This window comes from Branchiostoma floridae, chromosome 9, assembly GCF_000003815.2.
Source record: "Branchiostoma floridae strain S238N-H82 chromosome 9, Bfl_VNyyK, whole genome shotgun sequence".
In the NCBI taxonomy this organism is placed as follows: domain Eukaryota; kingdom Metazoa; phylum Chordata; class Leptocardii; order Amphioxiformes; family Branchiostomatidae; genus Branchiostoma; species Branchiostoma floridae.
The window spans coordinates 21,784,631-21,796,236 of record NC_049987.1 but is presented as its reverse complement, the minus strand read 5'-3'; the positions used below and the strand labels follow the sequence as shown (position 1 = coordinate 21,796,236).

Sequence of the window (11,606 nt, the reverse complement as noted above, 5' to 3'; positions counted from 1 at the left end):
CCCCCCGCAGTCAACAAAGATTAGACTCAACGCCTAAATTGACGGGTAAAGGTGAACTGAGAAAGCACAGAAAACTATCAACTATAAACTTCAGCTTCTCAAGCCCTAGCTCCTAGACTACACACGTCGGTAGAATTCATCACTAGTATAGTGGGTAACAGGTTGTTTCGCAACAATGTCTGTTCGCAACCGTCAGTTCGCAACAAGGCAAGTCTTTTCGTAACAAGGTACAAGTCGTTTCGCATCATTTGAATGTTATTAATCTTGATAGCCTAATAGTATTTGAAATCGTATTCCTAACATAATTATACTCCTTTCGCGAAAAATTTTACCGGGTGCAAAAGACCTGACAGCCCGATGATTTTCATGCGCCGGGCGGTACAGTTTCATACGTGCACAGGTAGGAGTATAATTATGTTATGAATACGTAAACGATTTCTAATACTATAAGGCTATCAAAATTAATAACATTCAAATGTTGCAAAACGACTTGTACCTTGTTGCGAATAGACTTGTAATTTGTACATGTTGCGAAAAGACTTGCCTTGTTGCGAACTGACGGTTGCGAACTGACATTGTTGCGAAACAACCTGTAACCCGTATAGTGAACAGTATATGATGTATTAGACTATATATATGTTTGTTTGTGAGTCACTATGGAATTCCTTTCCATGGTGAGTCTATCCTTTGTAAAGTTGTGGCTGACAAAATGCAACAAACAACCACATAAAGAAGATACGTATAGATAATAGAAATAACATGTCTGCATGCTATCATTGTATTGTTCACATTTACATTGGCAACATGGCAGTCGTGATAACGTTTGTCCTCCCTTTGTATTTTTCTGTATCTATGATAAACAGTGTTGTTAACACGTAACAGACATGTACTTTCCTGAATATACGTAATCACTATAACAATAAAGCATATCTTGATGGCAACAAATACTTGTTTTACCCTGATCTGTTTAAGGTATGTGTAGAAAAGTTAAGTGTAAGTGCTTTTTAACAAAGTATGCTCAGTATTACAAAAATGACGATGATGATGACGGTAACCTTTTCCCGTAGACATAAGACTTAAGTGTATAGAAGTTCACATGTATCTTAGTCATGGTACATGGTCTGATACAGACAGTGCAGGTGTCATGCTCCGCAGCTCTTCATGCATATCATATGAGAGTCTACCGTCATATCTCAAGTGGGGGACGAGGAGGCGGGGGCTCCAGGCATCAAATCTCTGTACGTTAAGGCAACCAACAACCGCAGCCGCATCGGAGCGATAGGCCATCGCATCGGCATCAAGTTTTGCCGAAATCGCTGTTGCTTTGCTTCTGCCCTGGCCACACTCACGCACCGTTTCCTAGGTTCTAGTGTATATAGTAGGAGGAAAAACAGAAGGGATCTGACAAGAAAGATAGCAGAGACAGGCCTGGATACATCCTACTGGGGTTCGACTCAGAGTTGCAACAACTAGAAACTACTTGCCGGGCAGTGTCTGGCCAACACTGCCGCCCCGCCGACCAGAGGCGTACTGCAGCACCGATGACAGCCGGGTGCAGCTGAGGACGGCGAGGGAAGTACACTACTACTGAAGGGAAACCTCTGTATGATGTAACGTTAAGTGTATATATGATTCTCGGTGGAATCTTTCAATGGGCCGGTTACACAGTGTATGCTACAATACCATCCATACCGTGGACTGAGTTCATAGACTTTGCAGCAATGAAGCACAGATTTCAAGAACAACTTGATGGCCAACGTTAGCCGGCTACCATTAGAATAAAGAAAGGATAGAAAAAGAACATCATTAAAAGTTTCTTCAAAAGTAGGAAACATAATTGTTTTTCTAGAACTACATAGGATGTATGTGCGACTCGCGCGTCAATGATAACTGTACACAAGTGTCAAAACTAATAACAAAACATCTTGAAATGTCACAACTATTAACAAAACAGGCGGCAAGTCTCAAATGTCCAACAGATCAATGGCTGGCGATATAATATAAACGGTAGGCATCCGTGCGATCGATATTTGCCGGCTGGATAAAGAATAACTCGCTACATCTGCATAAATTTCATCGCCACAACCTTGCTTATGAAATTAGCTCACGCAGAGTTTATGTCTTTCTAAACCAATCTACACTGCCGTAGTCATTCGATCGTTACTGAACAAAGTCAAAGATGTCGGACAGGAAAATTGCAAGTGCCGGTTGTTGTAGAAGTGAGTTGGCACTTGGCAGAATGATGAAAGGTATAAAGTATACACATATACAAGTTGATCCTTATTTTATTGACTGGCGTATAATGTAGGCGTAACATGGGGCTTGGTGCCAGACAGGATACGGTACGTGGCAATCCGAGCCATAAACAGGGGCCTGGCGAGATCTAACCCAGAAGACGACGGGACAGATCCAACAGACGGGGTCCTGACAACCATCTGAACTTCTTCACCATCAAAACTTCTAGCAACGTACTCCCAGCCGTGTAAGTGGTCCAAAAAGCGTACACTGTGTCTACATAGCTCTTGTAAAAGGTCCTCCAACCGTCGGTATATAACAGAAGCGATGTCCCGTCTTGCGGTCGGTGTTCTTCTTCTCGCGGTGGTCGGGCTGTTGGGTCCGCGCTGGGTGTCCGCAGACGAGCACTCGGACGAGCACTTGGAGTTGGACGAGCACGCAGACGAGCACTTGGAGTCGGACGGGCACTCAGACGATGCACACGGACATGACGAGGAGCACGCTGAGGAACACACTCACGGTAGGTAACGGTGAAGGTAGAGGTAGGTCTTGTGAGGCCGCTGGGACAGTGGGTTGGTGTTAGCCTCCACCAGGCCTTCATATGGACGGGGGTCGTAAAAGTCGGCATAAATCTGGACACGACGAGCTCGAACACGCTGAGGAACACACACACGGTAGGTAACGGTGAAGGTAGAGGTAGGTCTTGTGAGGCCGCTGGGACAGTGGGTTGGTATTAACCTCCACCGTGCTCTCCTATGGGGATACGGGGAAGTGTATAGAAGATCGCATGTAGCTTGGCCTAAGCTGTAATGGTCTCATACAGGTGTAACCATCATCAGTGATATGCTCCCCAGCTCTTCATGCATATTTTACCGCCCAATCTCATGTCGGTGGCGGGGGCTCCAGGCATCAGATCTCTGTACGTAAAGAGAAAAACACTCAACAACCACTGAGGAACACACACACGGTAGGTAACGGTAAAGGTAGGTCTAGAGAGGCCGCTGGGACAGTGGGTTGGTATTAGCCTCCACCAGGACTTATATATGGACGGGGGTCGTAAAAGTCGGCAAAAAATCTGGACACGACGAGCTCGAGCACTCTGAAGAACACGGTAGGTAACGATGAAGGTAGGTCCTGTGAGGCTGCTGGGACAGTGGGTTGGTATTAACCTCCACCAGGCTCTCCTATGGACGGGGATCGTAGAGGTCGTCAAAAAATATCGGGAAATTGGGCAAGGGAGTCAGTCCACGCTAAGGTTAATGTTTCCCCTGTGCGGCCGGCCAACTCCGATCCTCTGGTAGCAAAACTTCACTGGCATATTATTCTCCCTATATCAGCCAGCGAATTCAGTCTGGAAGACCCGCCGGCCAACTCCTCTGGCAGAAAAAATCTTGATCTCCCCATAACAGCCAGTGTAGTCAGTCTGGTAGAGACTAGGTTGTTATCCACGGTGTCTAGGGCACGGTATTGGAAGGCGGTGGTGATCCCTCTCCTTCCATTGCCTTTTACCTCCCATTTATTACACCTGGGTGGGGTCAGGGAAGTCGTGTAAAGTGCCCTTCCCAAGGACACAACGTCTAGCAAAGATTGACCGGGTTAAACCATTGATCTCTCGATATGGTGTGCCCTAGCCTAGCCACTCGGGTATTGGACCTAACTTCAGGGATTCTGTGGCTTGATTGGGGTTAGGTGAGCGCCGTCTCGTCCATGACACAAGTCCAACTTTGTTCCGTGTACCTAATATACAAATTTACCGAGCCTGTGTTTGGAACCAACCACCGGTTTCTCACCGTCATCAAAAACATGAAAGGAAAGAAAAAATAGAAAAATAAAAGACGATCGTGTACAGCACATATACATGTACATATATCGATCCGGCGCTTGTAACAGGCTCGGCCAGCCAGGCCGGCCGTAGGGGAAAGGTAGGTGCCCGACGAAAACTCTGTCCTGTTGGGCTGAAAAAGCTTCACACCCAATCAGTCGTTATGTTCAAGCTTCGGAGCCCAAGACCTTCATAAGTAACAACGTATACCTTGTTCTTTGTCGTTGAAAATAGCCCTTGTCCTGAATGTCCATGTGCAAATGCGCAATGTGATTTATTATGTTAGCTTGTTTAGAACATGTAAAAAAACTTTGGGTCTCAGCTGAGCAAGCAATCTATACTTATACTTCTTTTCTTGCTCTTCAGAATGTCTGGAGGGTTACGAAGAGTTCGAAGGGCACTGTTACTACTTCTCGGACACGACGGCGACTTTCTCCGAGGCCGTCGCTCAGTGCGAGGCGATGGACGGATACCTGGCCGCGCCCGACTGTCATGACGAGCACGCTGCCGAGTTCTTCTACAGAGCAACGTGAGTTTTAGTTTTTTATACAGAACAGTGTGAGCTTAAGTTCTTCTACAGAACAGTGTGAGTGGAGTTTTGAGTTGTTCTACACAACAGTGTGAGTACAGTTCTGAGCTTCAATAGAAAAGTGTGAGTGGCGTTTTCAGTTCTTCTACACAACAGTGTAAATGGAGTTCTGAGTTCTTCTACAGAACAGTGTGAGTGGAGTTTTGGAGTTGTTTTTTTCTACAGAACAGTGTATGTGTAGACTGGGTGCCAGGCTTTTTCCAATGTCTGTGCACGCAGCGGCCATGATTGATTGAAGACGAGGTCAATAAGGCAAACAGACAAAACGTATTTCTAAAACCAACTCCCAATTATTTCCCCCCAAAACCACAATTGTTTTTGCAATATAAGGCCAAATAATAAATATTATAACTACCGTTATGCACCGACAGATATAGAAATTTAGAGTAGCATACACTGACCCCATTGTCCCTAAGAGATGCAAAATAAATACATAATGATATTTTATAGACATGCAGCCATTCTCTTATTGGATCTTTTAATTTCCATGCGATTGGTTGAACTGCTGATTATGATGGACAGTCTTTTGTTTGCCTCATTGAACTCGTTTTAGATCTATCATGGCCGCCGCGTGAGAAAGGTGCATAGCCCCTGGAGAAAATTCTACAAAACAGGCACGCACGATATTAATTGAGACCGGGTAGAGTGAGAGTAGCCTGGGCGCTATCATAGTTGTTTTGGTTGTTGCTTACGGGTTACTAGCTATGGGTCAAGAAGATACTGTGCTGTTTACATGAAATCTTTCGTGTTTACTATTTTGTTACTCAAGTCCGGCCACGCAACTATAAAAACATGTAAATGAAAGGTTACTAGCGGACAACGCGCGTTCGATAGCCAAGACGGAACAATGTTCGATGATGTTCGATGTCACGTTGAACTTTTTTGGACATTCTTCCAATGACATTCCTGTAACGTTATGTGTAGTTGTACACCATTGCATGGTTTTAGAGGAAGACGCTTGAAACATTCATTGTTCTACAGCATGGTCTCAAAGATCTAATGGTGACTTAGTACTAGTACAGTTTTAGAAAAGAAAAATAATATAGATTCAGTAAGCTAGAGTAACGTTACATGCCGAATATAAGCATGGATACCTCCTTGATGTCATTAACGATGATGATGAATGCCAAGTACAGGGAAGGGCTAGCAACTTCTTTCCGTAAATGTACCCTGATACAGAAACAGCAAGGACACAGGCTGACCTATGTGCCACTAGACACTACATTGTAATCACAGAATCTATCAAACCTAGTAATGTCTTTCCCCACATAGCGCTTGGATCAGTATGGCCACAGAGGAAGGCTGTGAAGGAGGGCAGCAGTCAATTGAGTTGAGTAACATTTTCTTGTATCTACACATTAGTAAGACTAGCATATTTATTTACCAATTTCGTGTTAACCTTCACGAAAAGGAACGTCTTGGTTTTACTACTTTCTTCTTTTTCCTCTTCTTTCGTTCCGAACAAATAAAGACAACGACCTGGACAAGACGGTTGTCATGGTTACTAGTAAAGTAGCAGACACCTTGCGGTGTTCGATTACATTATGTAGCAAGTGGCAGGACAGAGCAGGGATGGCTGTGTTTCAGTAAGAATAAACAATGTACTGTAGGTTGTTAGGCTCACCGGTGTGAAAGTAAACATTCTGTAGTTGCTTGCAAATGTTACCTTTCTAGTTGCAAATTCTTCCTTGCTTTGGGTTATTGACGTGACAACATCATTCATCAACATATAAAACCTTTTTCTACTTGATCTTTTCAATTTCATTGACGAAACGTAGTGGGTGCTATCCGAAACGTCTGACCGTTTCCAAAATCATGTCCAGTTGCTTGAGAAATTGTTTTCTAGCGTATACGTAACGTCATTTAAACATTCACAAATAAGAAATCATAATCAGGAACAACAGTACTAGTTGTACACAGTGCAATACTTTCGCTGTGTGCGGCGCTACTAGGGAATGTGTTCACTGCGCCAGGGCATACGGTTGTTGGAATCGACCGGTTGTCACTACAAACAGACAGACGCCGTTTGAATACAGGGCAACAATGATGTAATGCATTAGACACAAACGGGGAAACACAACTGTATGGACCAAGAGGTAGACACTTGAGGCTTATACCTAAGTATGTAGTATGAAATGTTAAACCTGAAAGTGCCAAGTATTTATTCGCCATTCTTGACAAGTTTACACCAACCATCTGCCGAACCATCTCCATGATGTGTTGTTTCTATCGACCTGTTGTCGCCACAAACAGACGTTGCTTATGATTGTCAATCATCGCTTTGACGACACTGTTGGCGCCAACCCTGAGGAGACGCACACAAGCGGAGAAAAACGTGACCAACAGGAGTATAAAACGCCCACGTACCGTTGGGTAGAGACAAGTCCTGTAAAAGTACTAGTATCTTCATACGATGATGTTACATCTCATATTTATGTAAGACCGCCAGCTTATGGTAAAAAGCACATGACATTGCTGGCCGACACTTTGAACAGGGGAAACATGCTAGCGTCTTTAGGCTAACGTCACATTTACACAAAGGGCCCCGTCGGCCAGTTTTGGGAACGAAAAGTACAATATAAGACAGCAAACCGGCCGGACTCTGGGTAGGAAATGTAACGTAGGCCTTAGCCTAACTGGCTTAGCAGGCTTACTAGTTGAACGTTGGCGTATTATGTGCAGTTTTCTTATTGCATATCCATTCTCCTTGAACCCAGTTTCTTGTAGTCATGCATCTTCCCTAACTAGTTTATAGAGGAGGCCTCTATAAGCCAAACAAAGCCCATCTGCAATCCTGCTAAGGGGTTTGCACGATCCTCTCTAGCTCTGTTCATGTGCATCTAAATTCCATCAGAAATGTTGACAGAGTAACCCATGGCCAGTTTATTGCGTGTTGACTTCATTCTAGCAAATAAACTCATATCTTATTTCTCTCTCGTTGTTCCTACTCAGCACCGAGCTGCCATTCATCTGTCTGCATGCACCAAGTAAGTAACACTAGAGTATGTTGTAAAGCATGTAAATTATTGCATCATAGTTACTGTAGGACTTAGTGGGCGTCACTCCATCCTCAAGTGGGAGATTCGTGTAAAGTGGCACAACGCCGGGGGCATGGCGAGTATCAACCCGGGGCCTCTAGATTACGAGTTCAATAGTCTACCATTTACGCCACACAAGACGCCACAAAGATCACTGACGTCTGTAAATACATTTGTGAACGCAAAGGAAGATGATTTCTTAATGCTATGAGCCTATATAGAGAAATAACACTCAAATGTAGCGTAACGACTTGTACCGTGTAGCAAATTACGACTTTTCCCATGTAGCGAAACGACCTCTGTCGTGTAGCGAAATGACTTCTGCCATGACGACTCTAGCGGTCTGACAATGTGATTTCAAGCACCAACCGTAACCCTCGATTTCATCATTCTGCACGCGACAAAAACCGGACTAGATCCAACTTCTTAGAAAGAGAGTTTATGCCGCCGGTGTTGACATGACGCCAGCGTGTCCGGGTTGGTGAGGGCATGCGGCCCCGGCCCCATCCGTGTCTCTGTTATGATAGCAGCAGCGGTGATCACAAACGTTACGGATATCAGTCGCCTGAGCTATTTGTAATGTGTCAATCAAACAAGTTACTAAACAACGGTTGAGTCAACATGTAAATAAACACTGTTCAGCCCAACAGCGATGATTTCAATGACCCCCGCAGACACGCACTGTGCAATATAATGAAGGTTGATGTTGATCTCTCTGTTGTAATGGTTTATATGAAATCGAAAATGTTCAGTACTAGACCATCACCATTTGACATCTTTGAAACCTAACTTACCCTTACACAGATTTATAGTTATAGCTTGGACATTCATCTGTTCAATCATGGAGTAAAAGCTGATAGAGAGGTAATTCCCCATTTGGATCAAGAATATGAAAACCTCTGAAGTCCACAACATGGTGTCAGAAGTGGGATAGTTCACATTTGACGTCTATTAGCTATCGAAGATGTCAGCTAACGGTCGCCAGTTGGACTTAATGTCTAATCTAATTTTGGATCTGAATAGACTCAAACTAAAACTCCTTACCTTTTGGCTCCATGGCACCATCAGACAATGGGACCAAGTCAGCCATATATATAATCACCATCATCAGTTGGACTTATCGTGCATGAGGGAAAGCTTTTCCTCTTTATATGACGCTACACATAATTTGTGGGATAGCCTCAACTATTCATTACTGTGTAATTTCCCAGCCTGCGGCGAGCCGCCAGTGATGAACAACACCGTCATCTCCGGATGTGAGCCCCCCTACGACCAGCAGGAGGTCTGCCGTTACATATGCGGGCCGGGGTTCCACCTGTTCGAGGGAACCGTCTCCTCCGCTACCGCCACCTGTCTGGATGGGAAGTGGCACGGCCCCTTCATGGTCTGCAATTGTACGCATCGCTCGTTTTAAGCATTTACATACATTTGACAAAAGCCTGTTCCACCGGAAATGGACTTGAATGATGAATGAGTTTAGCCTGGGTACCATTCTCCGCTGGTCGGCTTTGTGGTGCTTTACCCGGCCCAGTGCTTAGGCACCGACCTGCTTCTGTCAGCCTGTACGTCAGCCTGTCTGATTAGCTGCCCTTTGAGATTTGGCCGCCAGAGCTTGAAGCCGGCCTTTGGAGTTTACGCCGCCAGCGTCGGGGCGCAACGAAATTAACCTAACCCCGTAAGAAGTCCCCCGGCCTGTACCAATTAACTGCACGGGCGGCCACCCCTACACCGCCGAAGAGCAACTCGAGCGCCACGATGGTATGGTACCCAGGCTAGAATGATTTATGTAAGTTTTCATCATCATCATCATCATATATCCGGTTTACACTTGTGATGTACAATACATTAAGTTTTTCCAGTTTGATCTGTCATTCATGGCAGACATTGAAGTCCAATGTCTCTTTCTATCGTTGTCTTTAACGTTATGTTTGGTCGACCCACTCTGCGCCTTCCTTCGGGCAACCAGTCAATAAGTCTCCCTGAGATAACGTCATGTAATAGATGTGTGATGTCTCTTCCCAGCGAACTGCCCGGATCCACCCCTGAACCCGGGAGTCACCACTTTAGGCGATAACTGCGAAGAACCCTACATCACCGGGGACATGTGCTCCTTTGAATGCATGGACGGGTATGATCTTGTCAGTGGTGACCACGACATGTCGTGTATTGATGGGCGATGGATCCATGCGGCCACAGACCTGCCCGGGGACCCCCTCGTCTGTAAGGAACATTTCGTTAGATACTGCTATTGGTTTGAGAAAAGATCTAGCGACGAAAATCATCTTTTTTAAATAAGCTTGTTCAACTTTCATAACACGCAAGTCATGATACCACACACACATATACACACACACACCACTTCTTCTTTGACTTTGGAAGTGACTTTGGCATTCTAAGACGTTATTAGCAGTTTTCGATTTTTTAAGTCAATTTACGGCATATATTTCTCATTTTTCAGATGTTTTGTGTGATTTACAGGTAGAAAGCTTTTTTGGAAAATAGACGAAAGTTGATGCTACATACTAGACAGAGACCCATACTAAAAATGAGTCGCTTGTTTCAGGTCCTTATCCACCACATACTAGACAGAGATCCAGACTAAAACTGAGTCCCCTGTTTCAGGTGAATAGTGCATGAGAAGACCAGCTGGATCAGCACACCCGCCGGGATTGTCGGAATCTCCTCTCCCGTGTAGAACAGCGACACGAGACCCACGCACCCGAACTGTCACACCGGCGACCAAAAAATGGAGAAAACTTAGTCTCAGAACATGGAGAAACTTAGTCTCAGAACATGGAGAAAACTTAGTCTCTACCCACGGATGTACTCATAGATTACATACTGGTAAAATGAGTAATTCTGAAGACACGTGGACACGTTTATGGTTAAAATGAAAGGCATTAAGTGCCACGTTGGTGCTCAGAACATGTAGAAATGTTAGACTCAACTGATGGATGCACTGGTACATTTAGCACCAGTAGTGCTGTCATCCTGGAAAAGTTGTGGAAAGGCCTGTAATTATCAAAAATGATCACCATCAATGGAATAAAGTGAATTACCAGCCTTAAAGTTGCAGACCTATTCATTAAGTGTCTTTTGGCAAAATTAGTGCTTCCAATCTGTCATTGTTACAAATATGTACAGAATGAACTAAAGGCTGACCTACAAGCTAATTTATGGGCAAACCTTAGGGCGAGGTCGAACTACGGGTCGAAAGGCTGACCGACAAGCTAATCTACAGGCCATCCTTAGGGTGAGGTCGAACTGCAGGTCAAAAGGCTGACCTACAAGCTAATCTACAGGCCGACCTTAGGGTGAGGTCGAACTACAGGTCAAAAGGCTGACCGACAAGCTAATCTAAAGGCCATCCTTAGGGTGAGGTCGAACTGCAGGTCAAAAGGCTGACCTACAAGCTAATCTACAGGCCAACCTTAGGGTGAGGTCGAACTACAGGTCAAAAGGCTGACCGACAAGCTAATCTACAGACCACTCTTAGGGCGAGGTCGAACTACAGGTCAAAAGGCTGACCGACAAGCTAATCTACAGGCCATCCTTAGGGTGAGGTCAAACTGCAGGTCGAAAGGCTGACCTACAAGCTAATCTACAGGCCATCCTTAGGGTGAGGTCGAACTACAGGTCAAAAGGCTGACCGACAAGCTAATCTACAGACCACTCTTAGGGCGAGGTCGAACTACAGGTCAAAAGGCTGACCTACAAGCTAATCTACAGGCCAACCTTAGGGTGAGGTCGAACTACAGGTCAAAAGGCTGACCGACAAGCTAATCTACAGGCCACTCTTAGGGCGAGGTCGAACTACAGGTCGAAAGGCTGACCTACAAGCTAACCTACAGGCCAATTTTAGGGTGAGGTCGAATGAAAACCTGACCTACAAGCTAATCTACAGGCCAACCTTAGGGCGAGG

At 44.9% G+C, this 11,606-nt stretch overlaps 2 protein-coding genes across 6 annotated transcripts in view; both read left to right on the top strand.

The window, feature by feature from the left end:
• Positions 1-2,345: 2,345 nt before the first annotated feature.
• Positions 2,346-10,753, top strand: LOC118423585 (complement factor H-like). 5 transcript variants are annotated; one of them, XM_035831797.1, is made up of 9 exons: positions 2,346-2,674; positions 2,705-2,742; positions 3,190-3,202; positions 4,424-4,586; positions 5,919-5,975; positions 7,599-7,633; positions 8,896-9,078; positions 9,707-9,904; positions 10,307-10,753. In XM_035831797.1, the coding sequence occupies exons 1-9, from the start codon at positions 2,563-2,565 to the stop codon at positions 10,312-10,314; spliced, it is 807 nt and encodes a 268-aa protein (XP_035687690.1). In that variant the 5' UTR covers positions 2,346-2,562; the 3' UTR covers positions 10,315-10,753. The 5 variants fall into 5 exon arrangements, with proteins under 5 accessions (XP_035687690.1, XP_035687689.1, XP_035687688.1 ...); XM_035831796.1 differs by lacking the exon at positions 3,190-3,202 and having other exon boundaries at positions 2,346-2,669; positions 2,700-2,755; XM_035831795.1 differs by lacking the exon at positions 3,190-3,202 and having other exon boundaries at positions 2,705-2,755.
• Positions 10,635-11,606, top strand: part of LOC118422305 (acetylcholinesterase-like) — a 2,638-nt gene continuing 1,666 nt past the window's right edge. Inside the window, exon 1 of the mRNA XM_035829823.1 lies at positions 10,635-10,646. Within this exon, the coding sequence (XP_035685716.1) occupies positions 10,635-10,646 (12 nt within the window). The remainder of the gene's footprint in view (positions 10,647-11,606) is intronic.

What these genes read in the sequence shown, in the direction of transcription:
- LOC118423585 (XM_035831793.1), top strand. Translation starts at nt 2,563, where the DNA reads ATGTCCCGTCTTGCGGTCGGTGTTCTTCTTCTCGCGGTGGTCGGGCTG. An exon ending in GGAGGGCAGCAGTCAATTGA is followed by an intron (nt 5,976 to 7,598) that starts GTTGAGTAACAT and finishes GTTCCTACTCAG; the next exon opens with CACCGAGCTGCCATTCATCT. An exon ending in CCCCTTCATGGTCTGCAATT is followed by an intron (nt 9,079 to 9,706) that starts GTACGCATCGCT and finishes GTCTCTTCCCAG; the next exon opens with CGAACTGCCCGGATCCACCC.